The 26844-nt window shown below is 37.0% G+C and overlaps 1 protein-coding gene across 2 annotated transcripts; it reads left to right on the top strand.

The window, feature by feature from the left end:
• The first annotated feature begins 16477 nt into the window (after nucleotides 1-16477).
• LOC100249847 (disease resistance protein RPV1) lies at nucleotides 16478-25164 on the top strand. Of its 2 annotated transcripts, XR_009467859.1 has the most exons (7): nucleotides 16478-17208; nucleotides 20479-21568; nucleotides 21697-22020; nucleotides 22098-23636; nucleotides 23709-24362; nucleotides 24556-24766; nucleotides 24873-25164. XR_009467859.1 is itself a non-coding variant. In XM_010662849.3 (6 exons), exons 1-5 carry the CDS (start codon nucleotides 16709-16711, stop codon nucleotides 24339-24341), a joined length of 4086 nt encoding a protein of 1361 aa, XP_010661151.1. In that variant the 5' UTR covers nucleotides 16478-16708; the 3' UTR covers nucleotides 24342-24362; nucleotides 24873-25164. The 2 variants fall into 2 exon arrangements, 1 of the variants encoding a protein (XP_010661151.1); XM_010662849.3 differs by lacking the exon at nucleotides 24556-24766.
• The last annotated feature ends 1680 nt before the right edge of the window (nucleotides 25165-26844 follow it).

Below are 26844 nucleotides of genomic sequence, written 5' to 3'. Positions count from 1 at the left end.
GGAAGGGGTTATATGGCAAAGAGGGAGACTGCAACTGGGAGCAATTTCCAACTCCAATCATGCATAGATCACGCTCATCCCTGTTAGCAAGTTTTTTTTTTACCGGCCATCAAAGGAGAGGGAAAGTGAAGGAGCTTCGATGGTTGCTTGGCTGCAAATGTAGCCCGCCCCCAGACCCAACAAAGTGAAGTTCTTGGGCAGTCTTGTATTATTCGGAGTGCCCGAAAGCCCAGCGCTAAGCTGAAACTGCAGCTTGGGGACCTTGCCCCTGTGAATACCCGGTTTGAAAACAACGCCCTTTGGCCGCCTGATGCGATTCAAGGGACGCTGGGTCTTGGGTTCAAAAATAGTCAACATGTCTGGCAGTCCCATGCAAGAGTTGACATCCAAAAACACTAGTGGAAATACCGAGGACCTCATTTCAAATGGCTCGCCTTATCTTCATAATATATAATCTGCTCCACGTATGGATCGATTGCTATGAACCCACGCCATCACTGCCAAACCGAGGTTCGCAAGTTGCTGCCTTGACGCACCTGTTACAGCCGACATGATGCTCCATGTGGTCAACCGCCTGAATCAGCCTTCGTCATAGTTGAGATATCAAATAATCTCCACTACCGGTGCACTCTATAACGTTGTGGATCTCTGGCTTTCCCGCCTTAAGTAACTGGTGCACCGTCCCGATTGGTGACTGTTGCTACAAAGCATTTGTTGAGCTGTAAGGGTCCCATAACATGACGACTGCATTCTCCATCCTCATCCGGGCTCTCCCTTCTGCATCTCTCAACATTTAATGAATGTGGTTCACACATCTTACAGGTATCCAGAAATTTTCGTTTGTATGAGAATTGAGCTTCTTATGGGACTCTCCCATAAATATCCCAACCAAAATGATCAACCCAGCTGAGATATCCAACACTTTGAACAGTCCAGAAACAAAGGAAAAACATCGAAAACAGAGTACAAACAGAGCACAAAAGAATGAAATAAAATGAACCAGTAGACAGCCACGTTTCATATTACAATCAATGTGCCTAAACGTTGGTGAGTGAGATCAATAAATTTTAGACAAAGACCCGGGCATGATTTAGACATTTTATAGGAAAGTTGCAACAGAGACAGTTCATACCCAAACAAAACTCCAGGAAATGTGACAAGGACCAACGATAACAAAATCCCAGCAACCAAGAGATCAACAACAAATTATACTCAAAAACAGCAATAATAGAGAAGGAAAATGAAGAAAACCAAAATAAAGAAATCCATGTTGGCCATACCTGAACTTCTTCCGCAGTGCTTACTCGGCTCCTTCCTCTATAAGCTCACCCCCCCTCTCTCCGGATTCCTCAACCTTTTTCCTGTCCTTCCCTTCATCCCTCTGTTGGTGTCTTCTTCAGCAAGCTAACCCTCCATTTCCTGTTCATCACATCAGCAAGCATGGGCTTGCAACCACTCTCCTGGCTGCCCACGTCTCTTGCCGTGTCTATGAAGCTGTTCTCTTTGCAGAAAGGGGTCCCCCCCACTCCTCACTGAATTCCACTCTCGGATCCTTCTTGAAATGCCACCTTGCTTCAACTTATAAAAATAATAAAATGAGGTAATAATAATAAAAAAAACATATCATTGAACCAATACACTTGGTTTAAAACAGGGGGTCTACACATATGCACTTGTTCTTGGCTTAATTTATTAGAAGGTAGAGGTGTAGAAATATTTAGATTAGACTATTTCCTTTTTTAAATCGTATTTATTTTTTTAATCTTTCCTTTATGAGAATTATGATATTAGTGTCTTCATCTTACCTATATCAAAACCATTTCAAAATCTCTTAATATTAATTGAAAATTGACTTTTAAAAAAACAACTTGAAGTTAGTTTTTTTGAAAGACAACTTTAAAATTAAAATGAAATTATATTTTAGGAAGATAATTTCTAATTAGATTATTCCAAGCTTTCGTAGATTTGAAATATTTTTTGAATTGTCATAGTGTAGACCCCCTCCCGGGAGGGGTTTTTTTTTGGCTTTTTTTTTATATATTTTATTCTATTATTTTATCTATCATGATTGCTCTTTTGACCACCCCGGAATTAAGCTGCATGGGGCGGCCAGATGGGACAAGAGGGGCAGAGAGCAGGTAGTGGCTTGGCGAGGAAGACGGGAAACAGGGGGATTTTTTTTAGAGGGTGACAGAGAGAGGCAAATGGGGGCGAGCAACTAGGAGGAAGAGGGAGGGGGAGATGAATGTCTAAGGAAGAGATCGAAAATCAGAAAAGGCCATCCAAGTATGGGCATGGTGGATTTTTAATTCATTTTCCCCGCGGTATCGTTCTTCATGCATTCATCTGGTCATTTTCCAGCTTTTCACTTGTTGCTTGGGTATTTTATTGCTTTTGTTTTCCCCTGTTATCTTCTCCGGGCATTCATCTCGGAGATAAACCCGGATACAGATTCATGTTATGCCACCGACTGGGGAATCTGTTTATCCCGGAATGAAATGGGTTCCTATGTTTTGTTTCTTTGTCTGTGGGTTTATCATGTTGCAAACGTTCAGTTTGAGGTCGCCATTTCCGCCTTGTCCGATGCTCCCATCCTTATCTCCCTACCCACTCGCAGAATCCGCATGTCCCCATGTTGGTGACCACGCCTATGTTAGCGTCGCCTCGCCGTTAGGTGGACTCGTTCACACCGCCGCATCTCACCAACGTCGATGCCGACGCTACGCTCAAAACTCGAAGGAAAGCCAGGAACCAAATCGTCGACGAACTGTACCAGGAGTCTCTCATACGTCCAGCTTGGAGTCGCCCCTATCGTCGTCTCTTTCTCCGCCGCTCCCGCCGTGGACCGCCTCCTCTGTTTTCATCCAATCTGTCATTACTCTCAGTGGTTTTCGGAGCTGGCGTTCCTCGGCAGGAAGACCTGGTCACGCAGTCGCGCTCTGCCATCACCGGCGCTGGCGGACGATAGAGGCATATGAGAGGATCGCACCTCTCCGGGAAAGGCGGAAGCGACCCCCACCAGCGACGTTAAGCCGAAGCTCCTTGCCGGCGGTGATGAGGAGAATGACAGGCTGCAAGCCTGTACAGGAGGAGCCTATGGCTGCTAATGGGCTGGAGGGTGATTTTTGCCGAGTGGGCTTGGGCTTATGATGGAGATGGAGCCCAAAGCCCTTTTAATTCATATTATTATTATTATTATTATTATTAACAAATATTATTATTATTATTATTATTATTATTATTATTAACGAATATTATTATTATTATTAGCAGATAGTATTATTATTTTTATTATTATTATTATTATTATTATTATTTGGGCTTCTCACCATGTACCACCCATTTGCCTCAAGCCCACGAATTTGGGCTTCTCACCATGCACCACTATATTATTATTATTATTGGAATTTGAGCTTCTCACCATGCACCACCCAGTTGCCTCAAGCCCACGAATCTGGGCTTCTCACCATGTACCATCCATTTGCCTCAAGCCCACGAATTTGGGTTTCTTACCATGCACCACTATTAGTATTATTATTATTATTATTATTGGAATCTGGACTTCTCACCCTGCACCACCCAGTTGCCTCAAGCCCACATGGAATTTTTATTATTATTATTATTGTTATTATTATTATTATTGTTACTATTATTATTATTATTATTATTATCATTATTATCATTATTATTATTATTGTTTTTATTATTATTATTATTATTAAAAATCTATACTCTCGCAGTTTAATTTCATATTATTATTATTATTATTATTATTATTATTAAAAATCTATATTCTAGCAGTTCAATTTCCTGAAGTTCATTTATTATTATTATTATTATTATTATTATTATTATTAATTCAACTTTCAAAATCTACATTCTCACAGTATTATTATTGTTATTATTATTATTAAAAATTTATATTCTCAGAGTTCAATTTCCTGAAGTTCATTTTCTTATTATTATTATTATTAATTCAACTTTCAAAATCTATATTCTCGCAGTTTAACTTACTAAAGTTCATTTCTTATTATTATTATTATTATTATTATTATTATTATTATTATTATTAAAAATTTATATTCTCACGGTTCATTTCTTATTATTATTATTATTATTAATTCAACTTTCGAAATCTATATCCTCGCTGTTTAATTCCCTAAAGTTCATTTCTCATTTTCTTTGGCAAATTTCATATTAATTACCGAAGCTCTAATCTTTTAAATTTAATTCCCAAGACTCCAATTTTCAAATAAACTCCAAGAATTCCGTTTTCACTCGAATAGTTTTAATTCCATTTCAGTTCTTAAATAATCTTCTGATCTTCTTGATTTTACGTAAGCAAAAATGAATTCTTCATAATTGAAAAAAACTCGGAATTTGTAAGACTAATTCATGAACCATAAATTGGGCTTTGGTGGGGGCCCAATGTTTGATCCCTTTCGATTGTCAACTATTGCACTTAATGTATTTTGTTTGATCTTCATTTTGCACTTCGATATGCATGAGCTATATTCCATATTCATTAATTGTGTGCTAACCCCGTTTCTTGATGGCGCATTTGTGGCTCGTGGTCGAGGTACGCACCCACTCCCATTCTAGTCAGTCTCTATGCGTGTTTTGATTCCTATATGTGCATGATCGATTTGAGCATCCATTGTTTTTCTTATTGATTGCCACATCAGCTTCACTTTATTAGTAGAGACCCGAATTTAGGGACTTAGAGGGGTGCTACGGTTCGTACCGTACCTTCCCGATAAGTAACCTGATCCTTGAGCCCGATCCGGTTTTTCACAGACCGCATTTTCTAAAATAAGGAGTCACACTTAGGGTTTTCTTTCTTATTTTATTTACCCCTTTAAAAATAAAACAAAAATAAGTGGTGACTCCAAGTCAGTTTTCATAATCAAATAAAATCAATTTTTCAAAATTAAAATCGAGTTCGCCATCGAGTGGAAAACGCATGAGCCAAAATGCGGGGTCCACAAAATGGCGACTCCACTGGGGACCTTTTAGAGGGTCAAGCTTGAACTTAAAGTGAAGCAAACATGGCGTTTGGTGAGTCGATCAGTGGATGCCCATCTCTTGATTGCACATTGAGAGTTTTTGATGCATGCTTGGATGTTATATCTATTTGGGTTTTTGGCATGTTGATTATGTTGATTGATTTGTCTTGATTGAGATTTCCAATACCATGATTTTATGTGCTTCATTGATATATTTGTTTGAGACATAGACATGTTGGTTTGTTGTTGATTGATCGTCTTGCATTACTTAGCACATTGACTCTAATTTTGCCATGATTGTTCTGGTCACCTCACATGCATACACTCACCACTGTATATCATTTGGTTGGACATGTTGATTCATTTGCTTGTATATTATCTTGATCGTCCTTTGAGCATGATGTTCATATCACTATTTGTCTTGATTGTCGTATTCTCGCTTATTTTATGTGTACATGGTGATATATCTGAGCACTGTCTGATTGTATGTTGCATGACTGCCATTTTTCCGTGTGATTGCATGCCGCTTGTCTCTGTGGGTAGCACATTTATCCCCTTACCTCCCATCCTTTGGTTTCGGTCATTTCCTTCATTTCGGTTCTCACTTTTGCAAATGTGAGGCCTTGTGTGTGCTTGCACTCTGATCGAGCTAGAGGTTAGGAGTAGGGTCTAGTGACGGGCTATACCGATGTTTGGGAGTATTATGGAGGAGAGCGACACATTGATGCGGATTGGAGTCCGATCATTGAAGACCTGTATAGCCCCGAGCTAGATTTCATGGATATTTGTGCGGCCAATGTGTTTCTCTTTCGGCTTTAGCTTTATAGGGTTATCAGATGCACCCACACCGTTCACTGTGCACTCTAGCTGACCATTGAGCGTTGCAAGTTTGAGAGCTTTCGCCATAGGAGCCCCCTGGGATGCGAGGTAGTGCATGTGTGGAGGTGATGACCACCTTGCATGGAAGCGTCCCGTCTCTTTGGAGGCGTGCAGAGGGTTGCGTACCGCCGGAGGGTATGATCGCTTCTGCTAGGGATCTTTTGAAGTCTACCCATTTCCTCTTAGAGCCACCTTGACCTTGTAAGTTGAGCCATAGATCCTTCGACTAGGACTTCCTCCCTACGCATGGGTGCATCTGAGGGCTTTTAGAGCCTCCGTAGTTACAGTTTGGATCCGATACTCCATCTTTTTAGTCTTCTGTCGAGAGTGCACTGAGATCAGGATGAGTTTGAGTACAATCGGATAGACCGTCTTCGCTTGGATGCCTTGCTTGCTTCTGTTCAGATTATCATTTCTTTCGTACTCTCCCTGGGACATGTTCTTATTCCGCTCTTCATGCTTTCTGGATTGGGTCTTGGTTCTCAGTCTAGATTTACCTCATTGGATCAGAGTAGAGGGGAGATTGATTCGGTTTTTTTTTAGAGAGGTCGGATATGGATCAGCGGGTTGTCACAGTTGATCAATTCACGTCCGCCATGGTTTCTATTCAGGAGGCCTCGGCCAGTCCCAGACAGGAGATAGACAATCAGTAGAGTAGACAGTTTGTAGTTCAGGATGAGACGCCTTGTGGTTCACTGCCACATCTACTACCACCACTTGGTTCGACAGTGCCACGGGCCCCACCATATATGTTACATGGTCATTTTGAGGTTGCCTCACCTGCGGTAGTCTAGACCACAGACCTTGAGGATGCTCATGCATGTATAGATCGTATTGAGTAGTGTATCAGGCAGTTGAGATTATTTGGTAGTTCATCGAGTTGGGACGATCTTGATAGTATACCAGTGGCCAGTCCACCAGCCAAGTTCAGGATGCTTGACATTGAGAGGTACATGGTCGTCGGTTGTCTCTACACTTATCTGCGACTCTACAGTACTATGATGAGGGCCCATGGGTTAGACGGGTCACAGATGATCACCATGTTTCCTTTATCTCTGAGTGGTGCAGCCCAGCGCTAGTTCACATCTTTGGAGTCCTTGCGAGGCAGAACATGGGATGACCCAAGCTCAGGAGTTTTTGTGACAGTTTTCATTTAAAACTGTCGCAGAGGTGTCGAGGAGAGAGCTTGAGGGTTTGAGATAGAGATCAGATGAGTTCATTTCTTCCTTCATCTCCCATCGGCAGGGGAAGATAGTAGAGATTGTTGATATACCATTACAGAGGGATGACTCAGTCTTGAGGGTCATTAGAGGATTGATCAGAGATCCCATAGGGAAGTTCAGGCCCAACTGGAGCGGACCTTATTTCATCAGGGAGTTGACCCCAGAGGGCGCCGCATGGTTGATGGATTTAGATGGAAACCGATTCTCAGAGCCAACCAATGTAGATTAGCTAAAGAGGTACTATGTTTGAGACCATGGTCGCAGGATGGGTGGCCATCATTTCGGTTAGCCATTACCTTGTTATTCCCTTTTGATACATGGTCCGTTGCTAGCCCGTTGAGCCTCGCATGCGCATTATAGCCTTTCTTTCTTATCGCCTTGCTCACATTTTCACACCGGGATAGGGGCCCTTTAATGTATGCATGCATTGTTTGGGAGTTTCATGAGCCTTGGACCTAGGGGTATGTTTTTCTCATCATCTTTTCATATCACTGCACCCCTGCATTTTCATCTCATCTCGTTGGTTGTGTTCTTCATCTCTTCTTCCTTATCCTATCTACTACTTGTTTGTTTCATATTTCTCTTCACCCTGAGTGGTGATCCCCCTCAGTTCATCACATGGAGGATAGTCACATCATTTCCACCATCTATCTCGCGAACACTGCTTTAGAGATCCTTGGTTTGAGAAGGTTATCTCGTCAGAGAGAGTTTGTTTGTTACCTTAGCACTTGGGAGTGTGTCCATTTGTTATTGATATCATCTTTGGGGTTCATTTGTTCATGTTCAGGGTATGTGTATTTGTATATATGTAAAAAAATAATAATAATAATATAGATGTTTGGGGTCATTTTTATCGAGTATGTTCGTTATTGGGAGTTCGTATGCCAGCTCTCTGAGATCCCATGTTATTTGTATTGCTTTGTCACATCTATTTGTGAGAGAGATGAGTGACCTTCTTCTAAGGACTCCAAGTCATTGTCCTTTCCATCATTATATTCATTATTGATGTGACTTCACTTCATGATTGATCTGAGTCGATCACCACCTCTCTTCACATATTCATTGTTTCGCTGTAGTTTTTATCGTTGCTTGTGATTCATCTCATTCCCTTCACATCTTATTCTCTCCTTATAGCAACCCATCTCGGGTTCGATACTCACTTCGCATCATCATTACACATATCACTATCAGTTCATTTTGCTTCATTTGTCTCCTTATCGACATCATATTCATGTTAGGCATCCTCAGGTCCTTGGCTCATGGGGTTCACTATACATGTTGCATTTCATATATGAGGGCATGTTTTTCTGATCATCGGGTATTTGGGCCTAGTTTCCTTTCATTTCTATTACCCTATCACCTTAGCCTATGTTACGTCCCGTGTCTTAAGACCACCTTGAGGTCGTGGGATCAGATGTCGTCTTTGACAGTCTCTTCTTGGACAGGTGATGAGATCTGGTTGACATTTAGATATCGTTATGCTTCTTCTTCTGGGAGTCGCCTCTTTGATGTGTAGGACTGATTCAGTTGTGTTTGGATTACCGGGATCGTGAGTTTGACGATGATTGACTTGGTGTCACCTGATTTTTTTGACCTATCGTACCTCTGGTGCCACACTACGGCATATCCCATTTCATTTGGAGGTTTATGGATCCTCACAGATTTGCACGATCATTATCACTTACTGGATGCTCACTGAGACGTGGACATGATCGTTACCTTACGGAGCCCCCGAGATCCACCCAGCTAGTTCTGCACTTCTCGACGCTTGGATGCCATCATGCCTCTCCGTCTGGGAGGTCATCTTGGATGTATGTGCATAATTCAGTTATGGATTCGGATGACTAGTATTACATGTTCGACGATAGATGACTTCATGTCATGTTGTTCTTCAGACCTGTCGCGCACCTGATGCCATACTGGGGCATATTTTCCGTTTCAAATGAGATTTATGGATCTTCACTTATGACGCATGATCGAGGATAGATGATTCCATGCTATCTGATCTCCGACCTATCATACATTTCGATGCCATACAGAGGCATATTCTCGTTAGGATGAGATTTACAAATCATGAGGGAGTTGCGTGCTTATCTCATTTCGCGAGATATGCATTGAGATGATGGCGTGTTCGTTATTGTATGACGATCCTTCAGTAGAGCCCCTTTGGGGCCATTCAGCCAGACCTGCTATACACCTGATGCCATACAGGGGCATATTTCCATTCTGGATGAGATTTTCCAATCTTCACTAAGTTGCGTGTTTATCCCCACTTGCGGGGTATGCGCTTAAACGATGACGTTTTCGCTATTTTATGATGATCCCTTAGTGGAGCCTTGGTGGAGCCATCCATCTAGGTCCGCATCTCTCGGCATCGGGTTGTTTACATGCTTTTTATCTTGAGAGACATTCCCTAGACTTTTGGATTGGATTTGGATCATGGAGATCACATGTCTGATGATAGATGACTCCATATCACCTGATTTCCGACTTATCGTACATTTGATGCCACACTGGGGCATATTTCCATTTTGGGGAGGTTTGGAGATTTCCATGGAGTTACATGATCATTCCCACTTACGGAGTACGTGCTGGGACGACGATTTGTTCACTATTGTTATGATGATTCCTCAGTGGAGCATCTCGAGAGTCATCCAGTTAGGCATATACTTCTCGACACTCAGATGCCATCGTGCCCCTCTATTCGAGAGGTGCATCTTAGCTTGATGAGCGTGACACTGTTATGGATTCATACGACCAGGATTACATATCTGTCGATGCATGACTTTGATGTCATTCAATTTTCCTGGCTTGTCACACATTTAATGCCATACTAGGGCATATTTTCGCTCTCAATCTAGATTTGCAGATTCTCACTTTTGCATGATTGTCCCTTGTTACGAGATACATGTCAGGTTGAGGATTTTGTTTCACTTCATCATGACTCTTCCAATGGATTTGCCCTTGGGTCATTTCATCAGGTTCACACTTTTCGATGTCAATGTGATTTTCGGATGGAGTCGTCTCGGGCTCATGGATTCTCGCATCGTCATTTCACCGGGTACATGTCAGATCTTCTGTACATCCCCATCGAGTTGCTTATGAGTCATCAGGACAGATCGGTTACATCTGATGCCCCACAGGGGCATATTTCCCCCCCATCATTTCCTTGTAGTTCGGCATTCAGAGCTTCCGTGCCTTCCTTGTTACGACGTTCAGAGTCGTCATTCTCAGCTTGACGTTCATGGTTATTTAGTTTAGTTTGGCGTTCAGAGCCATTGTTTTCCGTTTGGCGTTCAAAGCCATTGTTTCGTTTTGGCGTTCAGAGCCATTATTCATTTTCCTATTTGGCGTTCAGAGCCACTTTTTCAGCATCAACGTTCAGAGCCATCCTCATCGCATACTCAGTATCGGCGTTCAGAGCCATTCTCATCACTTCTTAGTATCAACGTTTAGAGCCATCACTTCTCAGTATCGGCGTTCAAAGCCATCCTCATCACTTCTCAGTATCGGTGTTCAGAGCCATCATCATCGCATCTCAATTGGCGTTCAGAGTCATCATCACATCTTCGTTCGGTGTTCAGAGCCATCATCACTTACCAGATTGATGCTCAGAGTCACATTTTCAGTTTTGGCGTTCAGAGCCATCACTGTCTCATTCCCGGTTTCGGTGTTCAGAGCCGTCATCATCTCCCAGCTCGGCTTTCAGAGCCTCCGTGTCTTCTCGTTTACGACGTTCAGAGTCGTCTTTTCTCAGCATGACATTCCTAGTTACCAGTTTAGTCGAGCATGCAGAGCTTTTGTTTCAGATTGACATTCATCGATGTTCCTTTTGGTTTGGAGTTCGGAGCCGTCGTTTCATTTCAGCGTTCGGAGCCATCGGTATCACTCCTCAGTTTGACGTTCAGAGTCACATTCCCAGTTTCGGTGTTCAGAGCCATCATCATCTCCCAGCTTGACGTTCATAGCCACCTTGCGGATTTTGACATTGAGACTCCACCTCCTGTTTATGATTACTGTTTTCGATGGATCGTAGAGTCATTGACACCCTAGGCTCAGTCTTCTCAGCGTACCTAGTTTGATTTGGACATTCACTTACCTTTGTTACACACCCATACATCCTACATTTGGCACCTTTATACCTACACCAACCTTGTCAGAGCCTCGCATCTTTTGAACCCATACATTTCATCGTCTTACATGATCTTATCATTTTCTCTTGAGGAAAGGAGGGTGTAGACCAATCTTGGGTTTTCTGGTCGAGTTTTCACATGCCTTTAGGCATCAGGTTCAACATCTTCCATGATGGTAGGGCCTGTTAGATGGTCGATGTATTTGTGATGATGTTCTCATATTGATAGTTGAGATGTCATGTCTTGATTTTGCTTACATTTCAGACTTAGAGTCTTGGTCAGCATTTGTTTGATCCATTATTTCAGTTTTGCTTTGTCAGCATAGTTTTGGTGATGTTTGGTCTTGTTTTAGCATTTGTTCAATGAGACTTTGTATGTGTTTTTTTTTTTTTCATTGCATCATCATTGAGCATACCCTAGAGTGTCTTGTTTGGTGACATTCTATGTCTTATGTTGGTTACTATCTTACACTGGGGCATAACCCCATCCTCAGGTTCATCAGAATGTTTGCAGACTTTTCTCATTACTCGATCTATTTCTTGATCTTTGCGAGTCATCATACCGGGGCATACCCCCCTTTAGCGATTTTCTTGTCGGGTCATGCACCCCTCTCTTTGGGTTTACCGTGTCTCGTGTTGAGTTCATGGTTGTCAGACCCATTTGTTGATCTTTACGGGTTATCACCTAGGGCATTCCCCTATTGTCATCTTATTTAGGGCATCCCCCTATCATCACTTTATTTAGGGCGTCCCCCTATTGTCACTTTATTTAGGGCGTCCCCCTATTGTCAGCTTGTTTAGAGCATCCCCCTATTGTCATCTTGTTTAGGGCATCCCCCTATTGTCAGCTTGTTTAAGGCATCCCCCTATTGTCATATTGTTTAGGGCATCCCCCTATTGCCATTTTATTTAGGGCATCCCCCTATTGTCACACGATACATACTTCTGTCATGTTATTGAGCACCTTACACTTGTCATTTTCATATAGTTCATTTAGGATAGTCTCCTCCTGGCACATTCTTTCTTGTACTTCAAAGTGGTTCGACCGTTACTCATCCTTGATATAGTCTTCCGAGTCACTTCTGGAGACGTTCTTAGAGGGAGCTCAGGTCCTTAGTATCCCTATGGGGGTCTCATGGGTTCTTCGGTAGAGTTCACTTCATTGCACTCATTATTCACACTTTCTTTTCACTTCAGTGTTCATATTCCCTACACTCATAAACTCTACCGAAGATGGACATATTTGTAGACTCCCTCTCGGGGAGGGTTTTTTTTTGGCTTTTTTTTTTATATATATTTTATTCTATTATTTTTTCTATCATGATTGCTCTTCTAACCACCCCGGAATTAAGCTGCATGGGGAGGCCAGATGGGACAAGGGGGGCAGGGAGCAGGTAGTGGCTTGGAGAGGAAGACGGGAAACAAGGGGATTTTTTTTTAGAGGGTGACAGAGAGAGGCAAGGGGGGACGAGCAACTAGGAGGGAGAGGGAGGGGGAGATGAATGTCTAAGGAAGAGATCGAAAATCAGAAAAGGTCATCCAAGTATGGGCATGGTGGATTTTTAATTCATTTTCCCCGCGGTATCGTTCTTCATGCATTCATCTGGTCATTTTCCAGCTTTTCACTTGTTGCTTGGGTATTTTATTGCTTTTGTTTTCCCCTGTTATCTTCTCCGGGCATTCATCTTGGAGATAAACCTGGATACAGATTCATGTTATGCCATCGACTGGGGAATCTGTTTATCCCGAAATGAAATGGGTTCCTATGTTTTGTTTCTTTGTTTGTGGGTTTATCATGTTGCAAACGTTCAGTTTGAGGTCGCCATCTCCGCCTTGTCCGATGCTCCCATCCTTATCTCCCTACCCACTCGCGGAATCCGCATGTCCCCATGTCGGTGACCACGCCTACGTCAGCGTCGCCTCGCCGTTAGGTGGACTCGTTCACACCGCCGCGTCTCACCAACGTCGACGCCGACGCTACACTCAAAACTCGAAGGAAAGCCAGGAACCAGATCGTCGACGAGCTGTACCTGGAGTCTCTCATACGTCCAGTTTGGAGTCGCCCTTGTCGTCGTCTCTTTCTTCGCCGCTCCCACCGTGGACTGCCTCCTCTGTTTTCATCCAATCTGTCATTACTCTCGGTGGCTTCGTCGATGGTTTTCGAAGCTGGTGTTCCTCGGCAGGAAGACCTGCTCACGCAGTCGCTCTGCCATCACCGGCACTGGCAGACGATAGAGGCATGTGAGAGGATCGCACCCCTCCGGGAAAGGCGGAAGCGACCCCCACCAGTGACGTTAAGCCGGAGCTCCTTGCCGGCGGCGACGAGGAGAATGACAGGCTGCAAGCCTGTACAGGAGGAGCGTATGGCTGCTAATGGGCTGGAGGGTGATTTTTGCCAAGTGGGCTTGGGCTTATGATGGAGATGGAGCCCTTAATTCATATTATTATTATTATTATTATTATTATTATTATTATTATTATTATTATTATTATTATTATTATTATTATTATTATTTAGGCTTCTCACCATGTACCACCCATTTGCCTCAAGCCCACAAATTTGGGACTTCTCACCCTGCACCACCCTGGACTTCTCACCCTGCACCACCCAGTTGCCTCAAGCCCACATGGAATTTTTATTATTATTATTATTATTATTACTATTATTATTATTGTTACTATTATTATTATTATTAAAAATCTATACTCTCGTAGTTTAATTTCATATTATTATTATTCTTATTATCATTATTATTATTATTATTAAATTCTAGCAGTTCAATTTCCTGAAGTTCATTTATTATTATTATTATTATTATTATTATTATTTTTATTATTAATTCTCACAGTATTATTATTGTTATTATTATTATTAAAAATTTATATTCTCGCAGTTCAATTTCCTGAAGTTCATTTTCTTCTTATTATTATTATTAATTCAACTTTCAAAATCTATATTCTCGCAGTTTAACTTACTAAAGTTCATTTCTTATAATAATTATTATTACTATTATTATTAATTCAACTTTCGAAATCTATATTCTCGCTGTTTAATTCCCTAAAGTTCATTTCTCATTTTCTTTGGCAAATTTCATATTAATTACCGAAGCTCTAATCTTTTAAATTTAATTCCCAAGACTCCAATTTTCAAATAAACTCCAAGAATTCCGTTTTCAGTGAAGCTGATGTGGCAATCAATAAGAAAAACAATGGATGCTCAAATCGATCATGCACATATAGGAATCAAAACACGCATAGAGACTGACTAGAATGGGAGTGAGTGCGTATCTCGACCACGAGTCACAAATGCGCCATCAAGAAACGGGGTTAGCACACAATTAATGAATACGGAATATAGCTCATGCATATCGAAGTGCAAAATGAAGATCAAACAAAATACATTAAGTGCAACAGTTGACAATCGAAAGGGATCAAACATCGAGCCCCCACCAATTCCGTGTTTTTTTCAATTATGAAGAATTCATTTTTGCTTACGTAAAATCAAGAAGATCAAAATATTATTTAAGAAGTGAAATGTTAAAATTATTCGATAGAGACCCGACTTTAGGGACTTAGAGGGGTGCTACGGTTCGTACCGTACCTTCCCGATAAGTAACCTGACCCTCGAGCCCGATTCGGTTTTTCACAGACCGCCTTTTCTAAAATAAGGAGTCACACTTAGGGTTTTCTTTCTTATTTTGTTTACCCCTTTAAAAATAAAACAAAAATAAGTGGCGACTCCAAGTCAGTTTTCATAATCAAATAAAATCAAATTTTCAAAATTAAAATCGAGTTCGCCATTGAGTGGAAAACGCATGAACCGAAATGCTAGGTCCACATATATTCAAAAAACATATTTTTTTAAAAAATTATTATATTTTTTGTTGAATGTAATAGGTTAACCATGGGATGGTACAAAGGAATAAAGTAAAAGAGATAAATTTCCTAGCGTACAAACGGAAAAAAACAAAGGTGCTTTTGAATTTTGCATTGGGTGGGTCCTTTTTTCTAATTTTTTTGAAATCCACCTTTCCACTCATTACTTTTTGACTCGAGAAGAGAACCTAATTCCATCGAGAAGTTTCTGTGGATTCTCCACCATCAATCGACGGTCCACCATGACTGTACATGGTCCTCCTCGAGTCCACAATAACGTGTATGACCCAGTGCTCATGCCCCAAGTTTCCTCTCGATCTGGATCTACATTGGGAATTTGGTTCATGTCCTGGGTAAGACATGCTGGGAAGGAAAAGGAAGGAGATGTGGCCTAAATAGGTACAACAAAAGGTACTAGTATGGGCGCAATATGCGATTGGAAGCTCTTCTTTGGCAGGTTAATCCCAATTTTTCCGATAATGGCGGTGTGTAATTGGGGAAAAATTGTTGCTTTTTCTTATCTTTCCTTACTTTCTTCCTTCTTTATTATATATATATATATATATTTTTGGGTGATGGACGTTGGTAGGGCCATGACAGCAAGATGGGTGGCTGGCGGATGTTGCGAAGGTTATCCGAAATCACGCGTAATGGCAGCTCGGCCCCATGTGAGGCCAACCTCACCATATTCTTCTCCGCTCTAATTATAGCCCTTCCGTTTTCCGTTTTCACCCATTAAAATAACAAACTCAAAGAGTCAATAGTGAAGAGCCAGGGTGACTGACCATTGGCATCACCCCCCCTTTCCCTTTCATTCTTTAGTGTTTTGGTGATTCTCTCCATCCCTTCGCCCAGCCTTTCATTTACCCGATTTACTTCATATTCCTCATATTTTACAACTCAACTCATATCAAGTCTTAACTGTAATCAAATACTCTAAGAAGATCCTTTAATTAATACACAAAAACCGGTTTTTTTAAAAGATTTGGTTTGAAAATAAGGTGTATGTTGATAATATATTTTAATTATTTTTGAAGAATATTTTAAAAAATAATTGTATAAATATGAAAAAATAACTGAAAATATAAAAATTATTTTTAAGAAAAATATAAAAATAGATTAAGGATATTTTAAGTTTTCAAACAGATTTTTTATCTAAAAAAATACTAAAAAATTATTTTTAAAAACTATTCTAAAAATTATTATTTTTAAGAGACCTTTAGTTGCACATTCTGATTTCTATGTGATTTGTATGATATAGTATGTTATTATAAATAATAACACTTTTATTTCTTATAATTTATATGAAAATAAACGATATATTTTTTATGAGAAGGGGGTGCATCTTTATACGTAATTACAAATGAGGCCTCTGAGCACATAAACCAACAATGGTGGGTGAATGGTGGGTGAGCTTTCAGTATTGGGAGGCAAAGTTTGCTTTTTTCACGTGAGGTCTGTGAAAAGTGATTGAGGTTTTGCAGACTCTTAGGGTACTCAAAGACCCTCTTCAGGGACATTGGTAGTGACTCTGTGCAAGTCGATCCTCAACTCTCTTGTAGCCTCCCAGTTCCCACAAACCCTGTCCCAAAATGGCTTCCTCAAACACCCAAAAACCCTCTTCTTCTCCAGCTCCAACCGGAAAATTCAACTTCGATGTCTTCTTGAGTTTTAGAGGGGAAGATACCCGCTACAATTTTACGGATCATCTATTCGAAAATTTGAAACGGATGGGCATTAACACTTTCAGAGATGATAAACTTGAAAGAGGAGAGGAGATCGCACAAGAACTTTTGGGAGCTATTGAAGGATCAAGATTTTCCATAATTGTTTTCTCGGAAAGGTATGCTGATTCCAAATGGTGTCTGGATGAGCTTACAAAGATCATGGAGTGCAAAAAAGAAATGGATCAAAAAGTCCTGCCAGTCTTCTACCATGTGGATCCTTCAGATGTGCGGAAACAAACAGGGAGCTTTGGAAAAGCATTTGCGAAGCACGGAACAACTGTAGATGAGCAGAAGGTGAAAAGGTGGAGGGCTGCCATGACTGAAGCAAGCTCTCTAAGTGGTTGGCATGTGATCAAGGATTATGAGTAATTTCAACTTCCTTTAGACTTCTGATTTTATATATATACATATATATCACGTTGCTTTTATCATGATGGTTGTGGTTATGTGTTGTTGGGAAGCTTTTAAAAATATGAACTCACTGTCTTAGGGTCCAAATTAGTTCCTGCCTATTTTTTATTAATGTCTTAATGATGCTAAGTGTTAAATTGTTTGTTTTTAGTTTAAATGTTAAATGTTATTTTTACATGTCAAAAACATCTACAAAATTAACTATAAATTTATTCCTATTTTAATTTTAAAACTAATAATTTGGAAAAAAAAAAATGAATTCAACATATTTCGAAACATCTCAAAACAATAGAATTTATTACCATAATAAAATTTTTATAAGTATAAATTATGTAATTAGTGAAAAAATTGATATTTGGATAATAATTATGGTTTCTAATTATGTTTAATTGTTAAGAAAATATTATAAATTTTTTTAAGCTAACACCTTTTATATTGTGTACCTTGGGATTCATGGATTTGTAATTGAAATATATGTTTTATTATTGAGATGAATTCATTACTGATTTTAATTTAAGAAATGTATCAAATCCTAACTTTTTATTTTTCAAAGTTAATGAAAATTATTGATTCTAATAGATACTTAGATGATTATGGTTTGGGGTTCTAATTAAAATTTTTCATTAGAATTGATGGTTGCTTATTTTAGTTCACTAAATTAATTTTTAATCAAAATTTTATGATTTTACTATTTTTATTTTCATTCCTAAACTAGGAATCTATGGAAATTTATGAAAGTTAATTCTATTAAGAATTGGAAGATTTATGAGTCAAAAATAGTGGCTGTATGTGGTAAAATATTATTTTTATTAATTTCTTATCAAAAGTATGTGATTTTTATGTGGAGTTTTATTTTTGAGCAACAATTCATTAAAATAATACATTTAAATTTATTATATGAAATAAAAGAAATAAATGAATTTAATATTATTTTATATAAGAAATTTGATTTAATTATCATAATAAAATTGTTTGTTTGTGAACAAAAAAAAAAAAAAAAAAAGAGGAAAAGCAACTTTTTTCCATAAAAATTAAAAATTTTCACTTTTTTCATCAACTGTAAAATTGTCTTAAGAAAATAATGAGTTAAAAAAGTAAACAGTTGTAAAAAAATATTTTCCCATTTTTAGAAAAGATATGTTTAGAACTATTTTCTTAATATTAAATTGGTTTCCCAATGAATTGATTAGTAAAAATAATTCTAAAAAATTCCCCTTGTTTGGAAGAGTCCAGACCTTACCAATCTAAGCTGCACAAAATGATTAGAAAGTGGATAGAACATATGGGCAATGGAATTGAGAGTGAACCGTGGGTGAGGTGATGTTTGTTTTTTCACCCAATAAAAAAAGATAAAATATTTAATTTTTTATTTAGTTAAAAATAATCTGTTGATATTAATCGATATAACTAAATTATACTTATTGATAACAAGTTCACTTTACTTATATTAATTGATATTAATATATTACTTTTAACTTAATAAAAAAAGTTAAAATTTTAAACTTTTTTCATTCAACCAAAAAATAAATATTACTTTTGAAATAAATAAGAAAAAATAAAAAAACTTATTAGATTAGTTGTCACCGACAATGCACTAAATTGGAATTTCTCAAGGAGAATTATCCCAAAAGGTCACCTATAAACTATAAGTCTCATTAAGGGTTATCAAGTTTATAAATTTTGCTCAAGTCTATAAGTCATGCATTGAAAATTTGACCATCCTGTAATTCTTTTTCTTTTACTACTATTCCTCAAGTTTATATGAAGGCTAATTGTATTATTATTATTATTATTATTAAAACTTCCAGCACTGTTTCCATTGTAAGAAAAGACACTTCTAGCACTGTTTTTTAATATTAAATTGATTGCATTTTTGGAGGGGACAATAAGATTTTTTTTGTCAAATCTTATTGTTCATATTCTAAATTGATCAATAAAAACTATTCCCAAAACTCCCGTGCATTTCTCAAAAATACAATCTTATTCTCAATCTTGATGAAGAAATAAACTTGTAAAATTTTCCTTATAAGAATATTTCTGGAATTTATTAGTTTAGGAAGCTTGAGCAAAAAAGATGGTAGCTTGACACCACACAAAACAGCAGTTGTCTCCAGCAATGACCTTAGACTATAATTTCATAAGTTCTTATCATAAAAGGGTCATAATAACTGGTGGAGCCAATATAGGACCGGGGGCTTATGCCCTCCCTCAAAATCTAAACTCTGGTATGAAGCCTGTCTCCCCTCCTAAAGGTATGGATCATGGTAAGAATTGATTTGCTTTTAAAAAAATTATTTTACTTATTTATCAACTCAATAGTTAATCTTTAATTGTTTGAAGAGATAAAAACACAACTAATTTTCAATGGTTTTAAAAAATTATATGTCAAATTTTGCAAGTAAAGTACTTTTAATTTAAATTACATAAAAAAAAAATCTACTTTTACTTAGTTAACTTTTTATTAAAATTATCATAAATTTCTTTTAATTAACTTATATTCCAGATAAAATTTATTATAATATATATTTTGAAAGAGCTTTTTTGAAAATTTTATTTAAAAAATTTGTTTCAATTGTAAGATTATTGAAATTTATATTTATGTTTTTTCTTTATCAAATTAATTTTCTTATAAAAAGTTACTTTTATAAACTATTAAAAAATTTACTAAGATTTTTAGATATTTTGTTGAATCAAAATTTTTATCTAATCATGCCTTTAATTTATTAAGTTAGATTTGCTTAAAATTTTGTTATAACATTTATTTATATTATGTGATTTTAGTTAACCCCATCAATAACAAGATCTACAAGCCTTTTAAAATAAAAAATTATGTCAACATTTATTTAATTTAAAATTATTTAATTAAAAGATTGTCCCCTTAAACGAAATTTTTGGCTCCGCCACTTGTTATAATAATATCCTAGACAATTCAACTACCTAATGAACCTTCCAAGCCATAGAGTAGCATAAGCCAACAAAAATAATATTTTATTTTTTCTCTACTTTATTCTCTGCCATGTACACTTGATATAACATTAACAAAATTGTACACAAATATCTAATTTAGTTCATGTGGTTTGATCCATTTTAGTTTACATTCTATATGCTCTAATTCAGTTATATTAACAAAATCGACTAAACATCACTAAATTTACTTTATGTTTGTTATATTTTGCAACTCATTATAACTCACCAAGTACTCTATTGTATTTTATAATTGGTAGGTATGAGTCGAAGTATATTGAGGAAATTGCTGAAGTCATCCGTAAAAAATTGGATCCTAAGCTTTTGCATGTTGATGATGATATAGTTGGGATAGATTTTCGCTTAAAAGAACTAAAATCATTGATAAATAGTCAATTACATGATGTTCGTGTGGTTGGGATCTATGGAACCGGTGGAATTGGCAAAACTACCATTGCCAAGATTGTTTATAATGAGATTCAATGTGAATTCAATGGTGCTAGCTTTCTTGAAAATGTCAAAGAGAGTTTCAACAAGGGTTGTCAACTTCAACTACAACAAAAACTTCTTCAAGGTATAGCGGGGCAAAAAATAGAGTTGAGTAATATCGATGATGGAATCAATATGATAAAGAATACACTTGGCTCAAAAAAGGTTCTTATTGTTACTGATGATGTGGATCGTAGGGAGCAATTAGAGTCATTAGTTGGAAGTAGGAACTGGTTTGGTGCAGGAACTACAATTATTGTAACAACTAGAGACCAACTATTGCTACGTTATTATGGAGTCGATGTAACATATGAGGTGAAGAAGTTAGATAATGTGGAAGCTATTGAACTCTTCAACAAGCATGCCTTTAAACAAAATGCTCCTAAAGAAGATTATGTAACCCTCTCAAATTCCATGGTAGCTTATGCTCAGGGCCTTCCTTTAGCCCTTAAAGTTCTAGGTAGTTCTCTTCATGGCATGACGATAGATGAATGGAAAAGTGCATCGAATAAACTAAAAAACAATCCTAAGAAGGAAATTAATGATGTGCTTAGAATAAGCTATGATATGCTTGATGGTTCGGAAAAGAAGGTTTTCCTTGACATTGCATGTTTTTTTGAAGGGGAAGACAAAGCTTTTGTATCAAAAATATTGGATGGCTGCAATTTACATGCAACATACAACATAAGAGTTCTTTGTGATAAATGCCTAATAACTATCTCAGACAGTATGATACAAATGCATAACTTGATACAACAAATGGGTTGGGCAATTATTCGTGAAGAATATCCTGAAGACCCAAGCAAATGGAGTAGGTTGTGGGACCTAAATGATATTTATGATGCATTTTCTAGGCAAAAGGTAAGAATTAAATGCACATACTTATTTATTTAAATATTAATGATGCATTTTTTAATGGTTACTTATATAATTTTAGTTGGGATTTTTACTTTATAATTTTTTTCTTAATCTTCATTATTGTTTTTCAGGGGATGAAAAATATTGAAACCATATCTCTAGAATTATCTAGATCAAAAGAAATATGGTTCACTTCAAAAATATTTGCCCAAATGAAGAGAGTGTTTGCCAAGATGAAGAAACTTAGGTTGCTCAAAGTCTATTACAGTGATCATCATAGTCTTATGAGAAAGAAGTATAAAATATCTCTCCCTGAAGGCTTTGAATTTCCTCCTGAATTAAGATATCTTCATTGGGAAGGTTTGGAGTCTTTGCCTTCGAACTTTGAGGGAGAGAACCTTGTTGCAATCAACTTAAAGTCTAGCAATATAAAAAAACTTTGGAAAGGGAAGAAGGTAAAACCATTATTGAGTTTATTGTTTTTTATCAGGTTCAAGGAATTTTTTTATTAACAAAGTGTCTTTTGTTTCAGCATCATGAAAAATTGAAGTTCGTTGATGTAAGTGACTCAGAACAGCTCATCAAAATGCCAAAGTTCTCAAGCATGCCAAATTTGGAGAGAATGAATCTTGGAGGTTGTACAAGTTTTCGCAAACTGCGTTCATCTATTGGTGCATTTCCGCATATGAAATATTTTAAGGAGCTTCATTTGCATGGGGTTGGAATCAAAGAAGTACCATGTAGCATTGGATCTTTGACATCTCTTGAAATTCTTGATCTCTCAGAGTGTTCAAAGCTCCAAAAATTCCCAGATATCTTTACGAATATGAGACACTTGAGGGAGCTTTATTTACGAAAGACTGGAATCAAAGAACTCCCAGGCAGTATTGGATATTTGGAATCTCTTGAATCTCTTAACCTCTCAGGTTGCTCAGACTTTGAGAAATTTCCAACGATCCAAGGGACCATGAAATGCTTAAAGAATCTTATTTTGGAAGGGACTGCTATTAAGGAACTCCCAAACAACATTGGATATTTGAAATCTCTTGAAACTATTTATCTCACAAATTCTTCAAAATTTGAGAAATTTCCAGAGATTCTAGGGAATATGAAATGCTTAAAGGAGCTTTATTTAGAAAACACTGCTATTAAGGAGCTTCCAAATAGCATTGGTTGCTTGGAGGCTCTTCAAAATCTTTCTTTACAAAACACTTCTATTAAGGAACTCCCAAATAGCATCGGTTCCTTGAAGGCTCTTGAAGTGCTTTTTGTTGATGATTGCTCAAATCTTGAGAAGTTCCCCGAGATCCAAAGGAATATGGAGAGTCTAAAGAATCTTTCTGCAAGTGGGACTGCTATTAAAGAATTACCCTACTCAATAAGACATCTCATCGGGCTTAGTCGCTTAAATTTGGAAAACTGCAAAAACTTGAGGAGTCTTCCAAGCAGCATTCATGGGTTGAAATACCTGGAAAATCTCGCTCTCAATGGTTGTTCAAATCTAGAGGCTTTTTCAGAGATCGAGGTTGATGTGGAACATTCCCGACACCTTCATTTACGTGGAATGGGTATAACAGAGCTGCCATCATCAATTGAACGTCTAAAAGGTCTTAAATCCTTAGAATTAATCAATTGTGAGAACCTTGAGACTCTTCCAAACAGCATTGGTAATTTGACATGTCTTAGTAGGCTTTTTGTTCGTAACTGTTCAAAGCTTCACAAATTGCCTGACAATTTGAGAAGCCTGCAATGTTGCTTAACAGAACTAGATTTGGCTGGTTGCAATCTAATGGAAGGAGCAATCCCTAGTGATTTATGGTGCCTATCCTCACTAGAATCTTTAGATGTGAGCGAAAACCATATTCGTTGCATACCTGTTGGCATCATTCAACTTTCTAAGTTGATATTCCTTGGCATGAATCATTGCCCGAAGCTTGAAGAAATTTCAGAGCTTCCATCAAGTCTAAGAATGATACAAGCACACGGTTGTCCATGCCTCAAAGCTTTATCATGTGATCCAACAGATGTACTCTGGTTTTCTCTCCTCAACTACTTCAAATTAGACACAGAGGTATGAATTCTATATATGGCCCTTAATTTTTGTATCAAGGCATGATATTTACATGCTGCTACTTTTATGCAGAATCTTAAATGCGAAAGAGACTTCTACAAGACCCACTGCAATATTAGTGTTGTGATTCCAGGAAGCAATGGAATACCAGAGTGGGTAAGTGATAAGAGTACCGGATGTGAAATAAGAATAGAGCTCCCGAAGAATTGGTATAAAGATGACAGCTTCTTGGGATTTGCATTATTCTTCCATCATCTTCCACTTGATGATGATGATGATGAATGCGACACAAAATTTTATTTTCATCAATGTGAATTGAGCATGTCCTATGGTGATCAATCTGAACAGGTGGATAGTTTATGGTTGCCTTTCCGTTGTAGAACCTACAATATTTGTGGTTTAACATCAGGGACTACAAGCTACGACTTTACAAGCTACGACAAGGGTAGCACAACAGATCCAGCATTGGTGGTGTCCTTTTTCCCTCAAATTGGCATTTCAAGTGAGTATCGATCCAAACGGTGGAACAACTTCAAGGCTCGCTTTAAGGGTTCTTATCGATGTGGCGATAACGAAGCCTTTAAAGTGAAAAGTTGTGGGATACATCTTATATATGCCCAAGCCCAAGATCATCTTAAAAAAAGATCAAGAAATGATGACCTAACAGAGGAGGACCCACACCACAAAAGATCAAGACATGCTTAGTTTCCAACTCCCTTCACCAAGGTACGTCTTCTCTCTTTTTCATTTACTAGAATGAGTGAAAAACAAATATCTACACAACTTTAAAATGTCGTTACATGTTGGGAAGAGTATGTAGTTCAATATGGAATGGATATGGTCAACTCATTTAAGTGACTTGATATTGGGAAGAGTATGTAGTTCAATATGGAATAGATAAGGCTGTGCATGTTATCAGGGTACACTTTCTAGTGGAAAAGAAATTGCTATAAAGAGGCTATCTAAAAGCTCTGGGCAAGGTGCAGTAGAATTCAAAAATGAGGTTGTATTGGTAGCCAAGCTTCAACACAGAAATCTAGTGAGGTTATTGGGATTTTGCCTGGAAGGGGAAGAGAAGATACTTGTCTATGAATATGTGCCCAACAAAAGCCTCGACTACTTCCTGTTTGGTCTGGCACAGCCTTACTTCTACTTCTCAATTTTAAGTTTATTGTGTTTTTATAATCTCACTAATACTTTATTCTAACTTTAACATTTGTTTTGATAAAAACATAGATCCTGATAAACAAGGACAATTGAATTGGTCAAGACAGTACAAGATTATTGGAGGAATAGCCCGAGGGATTCTTTTTCTTCATGAAGATTCCAGGCTCAGAGTTATACATCGTGATCTAAAAGCCGGCAATGTTTTGCTAGATGGTGATATGAACCCTAATATTTCAGATTTTGGCATGGCAAGGATTTTTGGTGTAGATCAAACTCAAGGAAATACAAACAGAGTTGTTGGCACATAGTAAGTTTTGGAGCTTCAAATACATTTTGATAATCCAGATCAGTTTTGAATTTATCAGTTGTTTCATCCCATAAAACCCAATCTAACATAGGGAAAACTGATTCTCATATCATATATATATATAAAGTCACCTTCAACTAAGAATAATGAAAGATGTGATAACTGTCTAATGCATGCTTTAACTTGGTGTTATTAGATATGGCTTTTATCTTGCCTTATAAATTGGATTGCCTTACTGAGGGTGCTGGCTTGTAGTGGTTACATGTCTCCAGAGTATGCAATGCATGGACGCTTCTGTGTCAAGTCCGATGTCTATAGTTTTGGTGTCTTAGTTTTAGAGATTATAAGTGGCAAGAGGAGTAGTTGTTTCCACGAATCAGACCAAGCAGAAGGCCTTCTGAGCTATGTGAGTTGTAAACCTAATACTGGATTATTTTTCTTCTCATCCTTTTTCCAGTATCATTACCATCAGTTCTGAGAGTCAGAAAATATAATATATCTAACAGTAGTTGATGAATGGATGCACGCTTGGAAACTTTGGAGGAATGACACACCCTTGGAATTTATGGACCCGACGACAAGGAATTCTTTCACAAGAAATGATTTTTAATTTATAATTAATTAATCATTTTTTAAATATTCATTTAAATAATTTAAAGCAATAATTATGTCTGTTATTTTTTATACTCATTCTATATATTTTCATAGTTTTGAGTTATTAATAATAAATTAAATACAAAGTATCATTTTATTTTGAAATTTATTTTTTTTAGTAAAAAAATTAAAAGAACATTTTTTATTTTACTTTGTTTTTAAAAATTATTTTAACAATCAACAACTAAATAGTGATGTAAATTTCTAAAACAATTTTGTTTTTAAACCATAGGCCCAAATGAGTTTTTATTATTTATTAAAAAACTTTCAAATATTTTTTTAAATGAAAATAAATAACTATTTCAAACTCTGTATAGTGTGAGATTTTTCTAAATAAAAATAAAAATAAGTTACCAATATTATTGATAATTTATTTATTTGTTTATTTTTTCATTTCCATTTTTACTTAATATTGAGATGAAAATAAATTATTATTCCAACCTTCTATTCTTATACGCATAAAAAAAATATAATTATTAAATAAATTCTTATTCAATAGGGGATAAGAATATAAATAAAATATTCATTTCCATTTCTCATTCCCGTCTTAAGAAATAAGGAAAATTTCAATTTAGGATTGTAATTATATTACAAAACTTTTATTTTATTTTTTACTAATGTGTTGAATTTTAGGTAGCCCTTGTTTGAAAACCTCAAATTGAGACTAATTCGTAGTCTTAGCCCATGCGAAACTATTGGCTTCTAATTTGACCTAATTATAATTCCAATATTTATTAAGATAACATAATATTACTAAAATGATGTTTGAAAAATAATAAAAAATAGCATAATTAATAATCCAAAATTAGAATTTGTCTAGCAGTAAATCTAAGAAACAATTCAAATATTTTTAAAACTTGAAAATTTTTATTATTCAAATATTAAAAAAACTATAAATATTTTTTAGAATTATTACCAACACACTCTTAAAGTTGTAGAAGTCATATTTTGGTTAATGAATTGTTCCAAAGTTAAAAAAATAAAAATAAAAGATAAAATAAAAAACATTATGTGTGAATTAAAAACATTCTCAATTCCTTATTGCAATCGATAAAAAACTTAGTGCGAAAGTGATTTTAG

Source organism: Vitis vinifera, chromosome 15 (assembly GCF_030704535.1).
Source record: "Vitis vinifera cultivar Pinot Noir 40024 chromosome 15, ASM3070453v1".
Classification (NCBI taxonomy): Eukaryota; Viridiplantae; Streptophyta; class Magnoliopsida; order Vitales; family Vitaceae; genus Vitis; species Vitis vinifera.
The sequence above is the reverse complement of the archived record's forward strand: the minus strand, read 5'-3'. Positions and strand labels throughout refer to the sequence as shown.

What these genes read in the sequence shown, in the direction of transcription:
- LOC100249847 (XM_010662849.3), top strand. Translation starts at nt 16,709, where the DNA reads ATGGCTTCCTCAAACACCCAAAAACCCTCTTCTTCTCCAGCTCCAACC. An exon ending in CATGTGATCAAGGATTATGA is followed by an intron (nt 17,209 to 20,478) that starts GTAATTTCAACT and finishes TATAATTGGTAG; the next exon opens with GTATGAGTCGAAGTATATTG. An exon ending in ATGCATTTTCTAGGCAAAAG is followed by an intron (nt 21,569 to 21,696) that starts GTAAGAATTAAA and finishes ATTGTTTTTCAG; the next exon opens with GGGATGAAAAATATTGAAAC.